Source organism: Moschus berezovskii, chromosome 20 (genome assembly GCF_049115385.1).
Source record: "Moschus berezovskii isolate FMDL1 chromosome 20, NW_MosBer_1.0, whole genome shotgun sequence".
Classification (NCBI taxonomy): Eukaryota; Metazoa; Chordata; class Mammalia; order Artiodactyla; family Moschidae; genus Moschus; species Moschus berezovskii.
This window is the reverse complement of record NC_142479.1, coordinates 46,549,534-46,563,942: the sequence shown is the minus strand read 5'-3', so window position 1 is coordinate 46,563,942 and position 14,409 is coordinate 46,549,534. Positions and strand designations below refer to the sequence as shown.

The following is a 14,409-nucleotide window of genomic DNA, read 5'->3' as shown; positions in this document are numbered from 1 at the left end:
GAGGAGCTCTTCTGCCGGGCCTGCCCCGGCCCCCCTGACCCCTGTCTCTGCAGGGATTGCCAAGGCCTGTGAGCAGAACCTGAAGAAGACACTGCGCTTCGGTGGCCGCCTGGAGCTCCCGGGCAGCATGGAGCTGCGGGCCATGTTGGTGAGCATAAGTGGGGCTCAGGGAAGGGGACGGCCTACCTCGTGGAGGGGACCGGGGCTGGGTGAGACCCTGGTGAGATCCTAGCCTCTCCTCTCTCCGCAACCTCCCCCAGGCCGGCCGCAGTTCCAAAAGGCAGCTCTTTCTTCTCCCCGGGGGCCTGGAGCGCCATCTTAAGATCAAGACATGCACTGTGAGTGAAGGGGTGTCTGGGGGGTGGGACCCCAAGGGTGTTGAGTCACCCTCTACCTCCACCATGAGGCAGGACTTAGTTCTGTTGCAGCCCAAGCCCGAGCCTAGGGGAGGTGGGTGGCCTTCAGCTCAGAGTCAGGATGCAAATGAGAGCTGGGCCGATTCGGGACCCACAACTCCGGAAGCTGCGTCCTTCCCTGTGCGGAGCTGACCCAGGGCCCGCGGAGCCTAACCTCTGCAGGGGGGCCAGGGCGGGCTCAGGGCAGAGGTCACCCGGCTGGCCCAGCCTCTCACTTCCCCCATCCACAGGTGGCCCTGGACGTAGTGGAAGAGCTTTGCGCTGAGATGGCTCTGACCCGCCCCGAGGCCTTTGACGAGTACGTCATCTTTGTTGTCACCAACCGAGGTGAGCAGCCAGAGAATGAGGCAAGCTGGGCCCATGCCCCCCCATCCCGACTGTGAGGCCCCGATTAGGTGCCACTTCCTCCAGGAAGCCCCCCGCCCAGGTGGAGGAGCCTCCACACCGAGCACCCCTAGCCCCACATCTGACCCCCGCCACCCCACTAGATCTGTGTGAGCTCATCTGGTCTGTCAGGCCGCGAGATGGCGGAAGACAGGGCTCCCCCATACCTCCATCTGCCCCCCCCCAAGGTGCTCAAGTAGACCCTGCCCTCTGGGAGGGCAGGACTTAACAGAATGTGGCTCCGGTAACCCACACATGCAAGTACTTTTTCCTGCCTCCTCTGTCCTCATAGCGGCTGAGAGGAGCCCCACCCTGGGCCTCACGTGGCCCTTCTCCAAGAAGCCAAACCCTTTCCCCCTGCAGCCCACCTGCTCTAGGCCATGGCTGAGCTTTTGCTACCGGCCTGTCAGTCCTACCCAACTCCAGCTGGCTCTCGGGCTGCTCAGCTCTGAACCACATGTCCTCAGTCCTGCCTGGGTCCAGCACAACACGGGGGGCGGAGAAGGCAATAACAAAATAATCTTAGTAAGGAAATTCACGGAGCAGAGGCGACAGCTGAAAGCACTTAATCCTACCAACTATCCCACCAGGACCCCATGAAATGAAATGTCTTGTCCTTCCCATTTACAGATGGGAAAACCAAGGTCCAGGGAGCCTATGTTGCTGCCATAACAAATCACTTGGTGACTTCAAACAGCACACGTGTATGATCTTATGGTTCTGAAAGTCGGAATGTCCCCAGGGCCAAGTCCTTCTGAGGCTCTAGGAGTCTGTTTCTCACCCTTTCCAGCTTCTAGAGGCACCCAAGTCCCTTGGCTCATGGCCCCTTCCTCCATCTTCAAAGCCCGCAGCGTAGCCTCTTCCAGTCTTTTTCTGTGACCCTCCTGCCTCCTTCTCATAGGCGCCTCGAGACTATGCTGGGTGCACGTGGGTCCCTGTGATTATCTCCCCTCTCAAGACCCTTAATCACACTCCGCGTCTCCTCTCCATGAAAGTGTGCGTTCACGGCAGGTGGGAATTAGGACGGGAGCATTTTGAGGTCAGGCTGTTTCTCCGCCTGCCAAGGTCAGAGCCGGGACTTTATCATCATGCCACATCCCTCTTTTCAGTAAAATTTTTCAAAGGTGTGGGACAGGGAGCAGAAATGTCACTTCAGGAAATAAAAACTTAAGGCCGAGACCCACTCACAGTGCCAGACCCCCATCCTCCCCTCACCCCCGGGAGCCCAGCAGGGGTCTCCCCCTAGGAGTCCTACAGAAAGGTGCCCACAGAACCTGAGGCCTCTCGTGCTTCTCTGGGTGCAGTCTCCTCTAGAGAGGGGAGGAGGCTGGGTGTTCTCTGAGCAGCACCTGGGTGGGGCACCTCCCTAGGCCCAGGCGAGCTGAACTTTGAGTCGGCGTTATTCCCACCTGGGGGCACAGCTTCCACAAATCAGGCCCCCCCGTCCTGTTCACCAGGGATGCCGTGCCCCAGAGCAGGGAGGGGGCTCAACACGTCTGCCCCAACTCCCCGCAGGCCAGCACGTATGTCCGCTCAGCCGGCGCACCTACATCTTGGATGTGGCCTCGGAGATGGCGCAGGTGGATGGCGGCTATGCACTGTGGTTCCGGCGTGTGCTCTGGGACCAGCCGCTCAAGTTCGACAATGAGCTCTACGTGACCATGCACTACAACCAGGTCTGCGTGTGTGGCCACTCTGAGGTTCCGGAACCTCTGGGCTCCCCCGGGCTTGGCATCCGAGACCTTGGAGATTCCAGCCCTGAGGCCTCTGGTCCCCTTGTGGGCGCGTCGCTGTCACCCTCACTTCCTAATTCGCAGGCCTCTGTCACCCGGGCCAGCCTGCTCTTCCTGTGTCGCTGCTGGTCTAGGCCCCTCCAGCCAGGCTGCCCACATGACACGTTTTCAGGAGTGTTCTCACCTCTTTCCTCCTGCTCTCTTCCAGCACTGAGCACCTCACCTGTCCCGTGCTCAGTAGCTTTGTTTTTTAATATTTATTTATTTGACTATATCAGGTCTTAGTTTCAGCCTGCAGGCTTAGTTCTCACGAGGCATGTGGGATCTTAACTCCCCGACCTTAACTCCCCGACCAGGGATCGAACCTGTGTCCCCTGACTTGGAAGGCAGATTCTTAAACACTAGACCATCAGGGAAGTCCCCCACTCTGAGGCTTTGCCCAGCCTTTTCACACTGGGGCACTGTCACTCCCCTTTTGGACTAGGTCATCTCAGTCAGGGCAGTGGTCCTGATAAAGTTGGGGTCTCCCTTGTGTGCGGACCCTTGCAGACGCGCTGGGTAGAGATAGCATGCTTCTCAGAAGCTGGGGCCCGAAGCTGCAGCCATTCTGTGTCCAAGGCCCGTCACTGGACTCTTGTGCCTGTGGGCCAGCCAGCAGCACCCCTGGGTCCTACTCTCTGCAGAGCAGGGGCCAGCGCTTCCCCAGTTCCTGTGGCTTCCAAGCCACGGCCCTCCCTGCTCACCATCCAAGTTCTTCTGTCACTGCTCCCCAAAGCCCAGGAAAGTGACCACCTCCCTCCCCAGAAGCAAGACCCTGGCACGGCTCAGCATCTGTGTCTGGACCTCCCCGGTTGTGTGCCTGGTGCCTGGCCTCCTGCAGCCCCTTGCCTACATTCTTCCCGCCCCTGTAGGTGCTGCCAGACTACCTGAAGGGCCTTTTCAGCAGTGTGCCGGCTGGCCAGCCCAGCGAGCAGCAGCTGCAGCAGGTGTCCAAGCTGGCCGCACTGCAGCACCGGGCCAAGGACCACTTCTACCTGCCCAGCGCGTGAGCGCCCACCCGCCCCTGAGCTGCCTACCCCCCTCAGCCCAGCCCGTCCAGCTAGGACCCAGCCTCCCAGCAGGACAGGTCACTTCCAACTGGTATTAATAGCTCAGAGCAAACGAGTGATAAAATGTGTTCAGGACACACACACTGTGGCCAGGAAGTACACACGGCCCTGCAGAGAGCACTGGTCATAGGAATGTCCACTGTGATGGCATCGACAATCTCCAACAGCAGAGGATTCCTTAAATTGTGGGGTGTCAGGTGGCCTTTAAACTGATGTTCTCAAAGCGATGGGACCTCAGTTGTCCCCACACTCTCCATCTTTTTCCTCTTGAAACTTGGGCCCCAAAGAGCTTCTGTGTCTGTGGGTCATATCTATCGATATATTTACATTATTCGAAATGAAAACAGAAACAACTTAAAATACTGATTTATTAATGAAAAACAAGGACACTACATATTAATGTTAAGATAAATGTGGACATATTATAATACAAATAGTGTAAGGTAACATTATGTGTTAATATAAACAATCATGAAAACACAAGTGTATTTTCCCAAGAGCTCCAGTGAGAGGAGCTGCACTGATTTACCCTTTGCAAATTTGTACCATCTGGCTTAATAGCTGACAGCTGGATACCCGTCCCTGCTTCTCGGTCAGTCTGTTTTGACTGCACAGGTCATGTGGCCTCTGCACCTGCACTTGTGAGAGAATGAGGGGGAGGCAGATGACTGCTCAGGTTGCTACGGAAGTGACTTTGCCCTCCCAGCCCCATGACCACACTTTGAGAGCCCCTGCTGTGAATAACTATAAGAAAGGCAGTGTGTGGACAGGGTATGTCCCGCTGTAAGGGTGCAACACTTACACCCTTCTGATGCTATGATGTAAGGGAAAGTGGAGGAAGCACATCCAGGTGTCACCAGGCCCGGATGGAGACAGTCGTGGCGCCCTTACTCTTTGCGCGGCATCTGCACGCATCGCCCTGGCAGATGCCCCAAACTGCACTCTAATGTCCCCTCTTGCAGATGAGGAAACTCAGCTCCAGAGATGGGATATGGCTTCTCCAGAGTGGGGTGACCAGGATTCAGACCTGGGGAGGCTGGGTCTGGAGGCCAGGCTCTTACCCAGCAGTGCAGAGAAGGAAAGACATAGCCTGGAGAGCCTTTTAGGGGTTCCCCTGACGCCCCTCCCTTCCCCAGTGCACAGCCCAGACTGGTACTTGTTGGTATTTTTCAGATGTCCTAAGGCCAGGGCTGCCTTAGGGCCGCCAGCATATGGTCAGGGGAGGCCTGGACAGGTGGGAGTTGAGGGTCCTGGGGTTCTTCTGGAGCCCACTGCTCTGCTCTGCTGACCACTGCTGGGGGTTGCTTTGCTACCCTGTTGTTTCCCCCACCCTATGCTTCCTTCTCACCCCTCTGGCCTGGGCTACTCCCCAGAGGGCGGGGGCTACAAAGGACGAACCCATGTGGGGTCACTGTGTGACCTTGGATGAGCTGGTGAACTCCTCAGAGCCTGCGTTCCCTTGTCAGCAAGGAAGGAGCTCAGTGGTGTTGGCCAGCAGTTACTGAGCGCATGCTGTGTACCCAGCCCCGTTTGCACCACCACCCGTCCCCACCCTGTCATCCGCGTTCCCCCAGCATTCAGCCATCAGGAGGTTTGGTGGAACCCCCGATGATCAGCTGGCTTTTCCCTGCCCGCCAGGCGGGAGGCCCAGGAGTACATCCCAGCCCAGCTGTACCGCACCGAGGCCAGCTCGACGTGGCTCCACCTGCTTGGCCAGCACCGGCAGCAGATGCAGGCACTCAGCCCCCACCAGGCCCGTGCCCAGTTTCTGGGTGAGAAGGAGTTGGGCTGGGGAGGGAGTCTTGGGGGCCTGGCTGAGGAGGGTGGTGAGGAGGCCTTTTCCTTTGTACAAAAGCATCTTTGGTGTCAGGTTTCTAAAGGCCTTCCAAGGCCCCACCTAGGCTGGGGTGCCCAGCGGGGATGGAGGAAGGTCCAGTGTGGGCGGCAGGACTGGCAGGAGGAGCACCAGGTTGGGGGCTCTTGTGCTGGATGGACTGTGGGAGGAGGGGTAAGCTTATGCACTGATGAGCCCTTGTCGCCTGACCACCACCCCCAGGCCTCCTCAGCGCCTCACCCATGTTCGGCTCCTCCTTCTTCCTGGTCCAGAGCTGCAGCACCTCGGCCGTGCCAGCCCCCTGCATCCTCGCTGTCAACCAGAACGGCCTCAACTTCCTCAGCACTGAGACCCACGTGAGTGGTTCAGCCCAGCCCCGCCCCTCCCCTCCCCCCAGGGATGACCAGCTCCGCTGCTCACACCTGCGTGACCTTGGGCGAGGCTCCGCCCCCTTCTTCCTCACCTGGGATGATGACACAGGCTGTTGTCCAGGAGAAACAGGTGAAGCACGCCGACCTGCAAAGCCTGTGTGGCTCTGCCTGCGCCTCAGCCAAGAAACCGTTTCTGTGGGTCTGGAGGCCGGATGGTCAAGATCAAGGTGCTGGCAGGGTTGGCTTCCTCTGAGGCCTCCCTCCTTGCTGGTAGATGGCCATACTGGCTGAGCCCTCATACGGCCCTTTCTCTGGGGTCCGTGAATCTCAGGGTCCTCTTCTCATCAGGACCCGTGGGATGGGAGCCCACCCTAGCCTGACTCCCCTCTTCAAAGACCTGTCTCCAGGTTCTGAGGGGGTGGGTCAGGATTCGGGGACACAATGCAGTCCAGAACAAAAGGGACCTGCTGCCCCCATTCTTAGTTCTTCCTCGGGGAGTGGACCTTGACGTGAGGGCTCCAGGGCAAGTGGCTTGTGTGGAAACAATGGAGGAAGGAAGAGAGACCAGAAGGAGGTCACAGCCACGGGGACACGGCCGGGGCGGGGCCTGTGAGCATTCAGGTTCCCACTGTGGGCATGGGGACTCAGTCCAGCGGGGAGCACCAGCCTCAGAGGATGCCCCGTTCTGCGGGTGGGAAAGCTGGGGTGTCTGTCTGCTGTGTCCATCTGTCACAAGGGGCCACTGGCTCTCATCGCTCTGGCTTCTCCTGGGGTGAGCCAGAGAAGCTCTGCGTTAGCTCCTGGGGCCAGAAAGAATGCTCCCAGCCGGAGGGGTGGCTGTGAAGAGGCAGGAAGGTCAGGGCACACCGGCATTACCTGGAGCTTCAGCATTTAGAGCGGTGCCTGGCACGCTGCACACATGTGCATCATTGTTGAAGTAATGTCACAGGTGAGAAGCTGAGGTCCAGAGAGGGAAAGCTGCTTTCTCCGAGTTACACAGCTGGTCAGTGGGGGACAAGTGCTCAAACCGGGGTGTCGTGCCCGCTGCGTATCTGTCCTTTAGGGCAGGGATACCGGTAGGTGAGACTGTCCCACCCCCAAGCCTGTCTGCTCCCCATCCTCCCCAGGAGCTGATGGTGAAGTTCCCCCTGAAGGAGATCCAGTCGACGCGGACCCAGCGGCCCACAGCCGGCTCTAGCTGCCCCTACGTGGAGGTCACGCTCGGGGATGTCACTGCCCAGCACACTGTGCAGCTGCAGCTGGAGCAGGTGGGCCCCCCGGGGAGTTGCCCAGCCCCCCACTCCCGAATTCTGCACACTAGACTCTCCTCGGCCCGGCCAAGTTCTGGGGAGTGTCCAGCCCAGCGCAGGGGACAGAGTTAAGCCCACACTACACAGACCTGCGGGTCTCGAGGTGGTCTTGGAGAGGCATCTTGATGGTGGGATCCTAGAAATGAGGGCCCAGGTTGTTTGCAGAAGAATGAAGTATTCGATGGGAAACTGGGGAGGCCCTAAGGGTCCTTGAATATAAAGCTAAGAACCTGGGGCCTCCTCCCGAGGGCACTTGGGAGCCATAGAAGGTTGCTAGAAGGGCAGGGACATGGGCAGTTCACCTGGGCTAAGGCTTGGAGGTTGAACTGTGGGGCCGGGGCTTGATGGATGGAGAGGGAGGTTTCCCTGTCCTGAGCCTTCTCCATCTGCAGCACCCATGGGTGCTCCTCAAAAGCCAAGTCCTCTAGGTCAGCCATGTCCACATCTCGCAGCCCCCGGGGCGGGGCCAGACCAGAGTTCTCACCTGCTGGAGAGGGGGCTGAGGTCCAGAGAAGGGGCTGAATGGAGTTGGGCCCACCCGTCTGTCCTTGCCAGCCCACTGCCCGCCTCAAGATGTGGGCCCAGAACTCCCCCACCCCAAGCCAGGGCCTACATTAGTTGGGCTGCTTTCCAGGGCACGAGACAGGGGCTCCCACCACCCTAGCCCTGCCCCTGAGGGTCAAGGCCAGAGCATGGCACCTCGCCGTGCTCCTGGGGGGGCCTTTGACTGGGGATCAGTCTGCTTCCCACCGCCCCCCCAGTCCTGTTCCCTCTGAGGTCACCCTGATCCTGGCTTCACCTGGACTCAGCCTGTTTCCTGGACTCCCCCAGAGACCCCACCTCTTCAGACCTGCCCATCTGTTGCTTCCTGGGCCCCTTTCTGGAGCCCCCTCCCCTGGATGACCTCTAACTGGTGCAAGGCCGGGCCCTCCCCCCAGGGGAGGCTTCCACAGCCACAGCTGCTCTGTGAGACAGCCTCCTATTTCCCTCTCCCTCAGTGTCACTCTTGGAGGCCATTAGGCCTCTGCCCTCACCTCCAACCCTCACAGGTCCTTGGGCCCCAACCCAGCAGTCCTTGTCCCTGCCCCCTCCTCCTTTTGCCTCTGTGACCTCAGCTCCGCCACCCCCCCTTGCCCCCTCCCTGCCCCAGAACACCCTCCCATTGCACTTGCTGTCCCCTCTGCCTGGGACACGCTCCCCCTGCATCACAGGGCTTCTTCCCTCCCTTTATTCCAGTTTCAGCACAAACATCACCTCCTTCTAGAAGCCTCCCCTGATCCTCCTGATAATTCACTCTCTCTGCCTCAGTAGGTCTCATAATGCTTGGAAGTCACTTCATTATTGGTTCTCAGGTTGTCCATCTCCCCAGTAGAACGTGAGCCCCAGGAGGGAAGGGTTGTGTCCACATGGTGTCCATAGCACAGTGCTCAGTGTCTAGTGGATGCTTAGGAAGTGGCTGGATGGAGGAGAAGGAGGAAGAGGCTGCCTTTCTGGCTTCTCCACATGCTTGCAGCACCCCCTTCCCCCCACCCACGGGAGCCCTGAGGCTGGGGCCCAGTTCATTCTAGGCCGTGGGTACCAGGTGGTAACCGTGGCAGCTCATTTATCGACAGGGCTAATAGTTTTTAAATGTGAAGGATTTACATGTCTTGAAGTCTCATGTCATCCTCGCCACAGTCCTGTGAGGCAGGCCCTGGGAAACCAAGACCCCAGGGATAAGGCTGCTGAGGGTGACGGGGGTGTGGTAACTGGCCCAGGTTACATGCGGCAGAGCTGGTGAATGCGTGGGTCTCCACCTGGCTCACCCCTTCCCGCCTGCAGCCCAGAATTCCTTTCCAGCTGCCAGAGCTTCTCCAGGGGCCCTGAGGAGGTGGGGACAAGGGTGGGGCCCCAGTCCCGGGAGAGTCTGGCCTCCACCTCTCTCCCAGCCATGTCTCTCCCCACAGGAGAGCTGGGCAGTGTTAAATCATGTCTCTTCTGCAGGGCCTGGAGCTGTGTCGGGTGGTGGCCGTGCATGTGGAGAACCTGCTCAGTGCTCGTGAGAAGCGGCTCACGCTGCCCCCCAGCGAGATCACACTACTCTGACTCAGCCCCCAGGCCCCCTCTGGCAGGAGGCTGGCTGTGTGTCCCAGGGGAGCTACTGGGCCAGAACCTTAGGAAAGACCAAGAGGCAGTAGGTGGAGAAGCCCAAGTCCCCAGGAACCTGAGAAGACCAACTGAGAGTTGAGATGGAGTTACAGCATGCAAACCTGGGGTCAGATAGCAGGAGGAACTTCTAGGGACTGACCAATGGACTCTCCTGCCACCTACCACTGTGGCCCTGCCCTGACCCCTGCGGCAGCATGGTAGCCCCACACCAGAAGCCTAGGCAAACTGAACCTGCTTTCACTTCTCCTGGGGTCTGATGTTCAAATCTGCTCCATCTCCCTGTCCTAGCCCCTCATTTGTCCCCCTGCCATCCCGGGTGCCCTCTGTACTGCTGCTGAGCTTGGATTCACGGCTCTTGGTCATTTCAATGCAAATAAAAGGTTCACCTGGCAGCCTTTTCTCCATATAGTTGTTGTTGTTCAGTCGCTCAGTCGTTTCTGACTCTTTGCGACCCCATGGACTGCAGCACGCCAGGCCTCCCTGTCCATCACCAACTCCCGGAGCTTGCTCAAACTCATGTCCATTGAGTCAGTGATACCATCCAAACATCTCATCCTCTGTCATCCCCTTCTCCACCCGCCTTTAATCTTTCCCAGCATCAGGGTCTTTTCCAGTAAGTCAGTTCTTCTCATCAGATGGCCAAAAGATTAGAGTTTCAGCTTCAGCATCAGTCCTTCCAATGAATATTCAGGACTGATTTCCTTTACGATTGACTGGTTGGATCTCCTTGCAGTCCAAGGGACTCTCAAGAGTCTTCTCCAGCACCACAGTTCAAAAGCATCAATTCTTCAGTGCTCAGCTTTCTTTCTAGTCCAACTCTCATACCATACCTTTGACTAGATGGAACTTTGTTGGCAAAGTAATGTCTCTGCTTTTTAATATGCTGTCTAGGTTGGGCTTCCCTTGTGGCTCAGCTGGTAAAGAATCTGCCTGCAATGTAGGAGACCTAGGTTCGATCCCTGGGTTGGGAAGATCCCCTGGAGAAGGGAAAGGTTACCCACTCCAGTATTCTGGCCTGGAGAATTCCATGGACTATACAGTTCATGTGGTCACAAAGAGTCAGACACCACTGAGCAACTTCCACTTCACTTCACTTTCTAGGTTGGTCATAGCTTTTCTTCCGAGGAGCATCTTTTAATTTCATGGCTGCAGTCACCATTTGCAGTGATGTTGGAGCCACCCAAAATAAAGTCTGTCACTGTTTCCATTGTTTTCCCATCTATTTGCCATGAAGTGATGGGACCGGATACCATGATCTTAGTTTTCTGAATGTTGAGTTTTAAGTCAACTTTTTCACTCTCCTCTTTCACTGTTATCAAGAGGCTCTTTAGTTCTTCACTTTCTTCCATAAGGTTGGTGTCATTTGTGTATCTGAGGCTATTGATATTTCTCCTGGCAATCTTGAATCCAGCTTGAGTTTCATCCAGCCCAGCATTTCACCTGATGTACTCTGCATGTAAGTTAAATAAGCAGAGTGACAATATACAACCTTGACCTATTCCCTTCCCAATTTGGAACCAGTCTATGTTTCCATGTCTGGTTCTAACTGTTGCTTCTTGACCTGCATACACATTTCTCAGGAGGCAGGTAAGGTGGTCTGGTATTCCCATCTCCTGAAGAATTTTCCAGGTCAAGAAGCAACAGTTAGAAATGGACATGGAACAACGAACTGGTTCCACATTGGGAAAGGAGTATACAAGGCTGTATATTGTCACCCTGTTTATTTAACTTACGTGCAGAGTACATCATGCAAAATGCTGGGCTGGATGAAGCACAAGCTGGAATCAAGACTGCTGAGAGAAATATCAATAACCTCAGATATGCAGATGACACCACCCTTATGGCAGAAAGCAAAGAGGAACCAAAGAGTTTCTTGATGAAAGTGAAAAAGGAGAGTGAAAGGCTGGCTTAAAACTCAACATTCAGATAACAAAGATCATGGCATCAGTCCCATCACTTCATGGAAAATAGATGGGGAAACACTCATCTCACACGCTAGCAAAGTAATGTCAAAATTCTCCAAGCTACGCTTCAACAGTACACGAACCAAGAACTTCCAGACATTCAAGCTGGATTTAGAAAAGGCAGAGGAACCAGAGATCAAATTGCCAACATCTGTTAGATCATCGAAAAGCAAGAGAGTTCCAGAAAAACATCTACTTCTGCTTTATTGACTACGCCAAAGACTCTGACTGTGTGGATCACAACACAGGAGGCAGGTAAGGTGTTCTGGTATTGCCATCTCTTGAAAAATTTTCTACAGTTTGTTGTGATCCACACAGTCAAAGGTTTTAGTGTAGTCAATGAAGCAAATGTTTTTCTGGAATTCTCTGAATTTTTTTCTGGTATACAGTTGTTGAGTGACTGGAAAATGAGCCTGAGGGAGGCAGCAGGAGTTGAAAGCCCAGTTATGCTCCTGAACAGAGCTGTCAGCTGAGACATCCATCCTTACCTCTCCCTGCAGGCCCCTGTCTCTCAACCTTCCCCCACTTTGGGTAGTCCCAACCCCAGGTCCTTGTCACGGGATGGGCCACACAAGACTTGAGGGTGGTATAGTAGAGAGAGGGATGTCCCACATGTCAGTGGCTGAGGAGGCAGAAGTCTGGGAAAAGGTTTCCCAGAGAATGGGATGTTGGGGTTGGGGCTGGGTTTTGAAGGATAAGTAGAAGTTGGCTAGGAATAGATGGAGGAGAGGAAAATGAACATTCTAAACAGAGAAAACAGTGTTTATTCCTTACTGTATCCTTCAAAGCCTAAGACAATGCCTAACACAGAGTAAGTGCTTACAAAATATTTGTCACGTGAATGAAAGAATTGAATGAATGTTGCTGGAGAGTGCTAGTGCTTTGAGGAAATTGTTGGGGAGTGGGGCACTAGGCTTGGGAGAGGAAGGCTGGGGGGGTGTGTGGGGTCGTAATCAGCTGGAGCCATAGTGTCAGAGGAAGGATTTATTCATTCAGTACCTATTAAGCACCCCCTGCATACTAGGCAAATGCCAGGCACTGGGAGTTGCTCACAGTATCTCATGGTCAGTGGCTCTGCCCAGGTGAGAGGCCTCTTGGGTTGCAGAATGCAAGCAGGCCATGTGAGGCCCCAGCTGAAGCGCATGGAACAGGGAGGAGCCTCCGGGCCCAACCCTGGGCACACTGCAGATTCATGTGCTGGGTGGTGACAGGTCTGAGTTTTGAGAGGTTTGTCACACAGAATCAGATAACCAGAACACCAGAGCTTTGGAATTTTAGGATCTGGGCCTTAAGGGTGAGGCTCCTGTTTTTACAGCTCTTCTGGTGCTTCTGTGGCAGCAGCAGCAGGTTGAGCCCTCATCAGAGCTAATGACCCCAAGAGGTAGAGTGGGAAAACTCAGGGGTGACAGGAGAGTCAGATCCCTCTGTGTTCCCCAGACCCAGGAAGACAGGAACTCCAGGTGGTCGTGGGGATAGCAAAAACCAAAGGAACCCAGCCCCAGGTGCCTGGCCTGGTGTGGGGTGAGAACAGGAGACACGTCTGGGAGGCGTGGAAGCCTGACACACTCTCGTCCTGTCTTTGTGGGGTAACTGTGACCCCAGGGCCACTAATTGGCCTGGCCTAGAGGCAAACACAGGCAGTCTTGTTCCAGAGCTTCTTGCTTCCCACTGAGGCTCAGATGGGACAAGGGAGGGCCCTGGCTGCAGAGCATGGGAAAGCCACCCAGAGGGGGTGTCTGGGAGCCCTGGAAGAGGAGGTGACTCCCACATTTTCCCAGTGACTGGAGCACTGGGGGGCTCTGGCAGGACTTTCTGATGACTAAGGTAGTGAACTCCCTGCCACTAGGTGTGTAAGCAAAATCCGATGCCCCCTCTTGGAGGGTGGCTGAGAGGTGGATGCTGGGCTTCTGAAGGGCCTGAGCCCTTGCAGCCACACTGCTAGTATGCAGGTAAAGGGGCCCTACCCAAGCCTTCACCTAGAATGGCCCAGACAGGACTGGAGTCCAAGCCTAGCTCCCTGGCTCTGGCCTTGCCCACTGGCCACCTTCTTACCACGTGCAACTGCCTTCCTGCCACTACTACAAGTGATGCCCACCAGTTTGGGTCAGAAAAGGGCAGGAGCCATTCCCTACAGGCTCCATGCCCGTCCCATCTCCCTTACACCTGCTGCTGCTTGCAAGGGGGTTAGGGCCGGAGTCCTAGGTGTCCAGGCCTTCCCATTCCACTGGCCCTGCTGGCCTGGCCTTGCCTAGTTACCCCATGACAGGCCCCACTTCTCAGCAGAGACCGTTAGGCCCTCAGTTTAGAACGTGGAAACAGGCCCAAAACGGAAGCCGTGGTCCTCTCTGCTTAATGGACAGGATGGGACTGCATCTCAGCCACGCACCCACCACACGTGTGGGCACTGATGTCATTCCCGCCTCCAGACCTTGTCGGGGTCCTAAGCTGCAGGTAAAGGTCCAAAAACACGCCTGCCGGGTCGCAGGGTCCGGAGCTCAGGCCCTGACCAGCGGGGACGGTGGGTGGAGAAGGCGCAGGGACAATGTGGCGAGCGCACAACAGTCAGAAAGGAGAGACTACGAAACCCAAGATGCATTTCACTCCAGAGAAAATTTGGGCATGTTGCTAGAGGGGTGAACTGAGCCTCCGAAAACCACAATGAAGGCGCGGGTGGGAGGGACTGGGCCCAGGAGCGTGATCACGCGAGCAGGCCTGAGGGTCAGGCGGGGCCTGGGGGTCCTGAACAAAGGGCTAGGCGCCCGGTAGAGCGGCGACTCCCGGGTCCGAGGTCCGCGCTCTAGTCCCGGCTCCCCGCCATCCCCGGGGCACCCTGCCCAGGAGGGCCGCGCACGCGCCGCCGCCTGGACGTGACTCGGACAACGTCCACGCGGGGAGGCGGCGGGGGGGGGTGGCATCTGCGGCGGCGGCTGTCGGACAGGGCGCTCGGCTGGGGCTCTCGACCCAGCAATCCGAGCGTTCCCTTGCGCGTAAAGGGATTCACTTCGGTCGCGTCTCCACTCAGGCACTCGTTTAGCCACCCGGTCATCCTCCAGGGGTCCTTGCATCCCGCCCGCGGCTAATTAGGGGGACGGACGCAGTAGCCAAGGCGACCGTCGGATGGACAGGCACGCGCGCCAACC

The 14,409-nt window shown here is 56.7% G+C and overlaps 1 protein-coding gene across 1 annotated transcript in view; it reads left to right on the top strand.

The window, feature by feature from the left end:
- Positions 1–9,690, top strand: part of MYO15A (myosin XVA) — a 46,374-nt gene extending 36,684 nt beyond the window's left edge. The window contains exons 57-65 of the mRNA XM_055396663.2: positions 54–148; positions 261–338; positions 647–743; positions 2,316–2,476; positions 3,445–3,578; positions 5,281–5,414; positions 5,699–5,832; positions 6,975–7,115; positions 9,141–9,690. Of these exons, the coding sequence (XP_055252638.2) occupies positions 54–148; positions 261–338; positions 647–743; positions 2,316–2,476; positions 3,445–3,578; positions 5,281–5,414; positions 5,699–5,832; positions 6,975–7,115; positions 9,141–9,242 (1,076 nt within the window). The 3' untranslated portion in view covers positions 9,243–9,690. The remainder of the gene's footprint in view (positions 1–53; positions 149–260; positions 339–646; positions 744–2,315; positions 2,477–3,444; positions 3,579–5,280; positions 5,415–5,698; positions 5,833–6,974; positions 7,116–9,140) is intronic.
- The last annotated feature ends 4,719 nt before the right edge of the window (positions 9,691–14,409 follow it).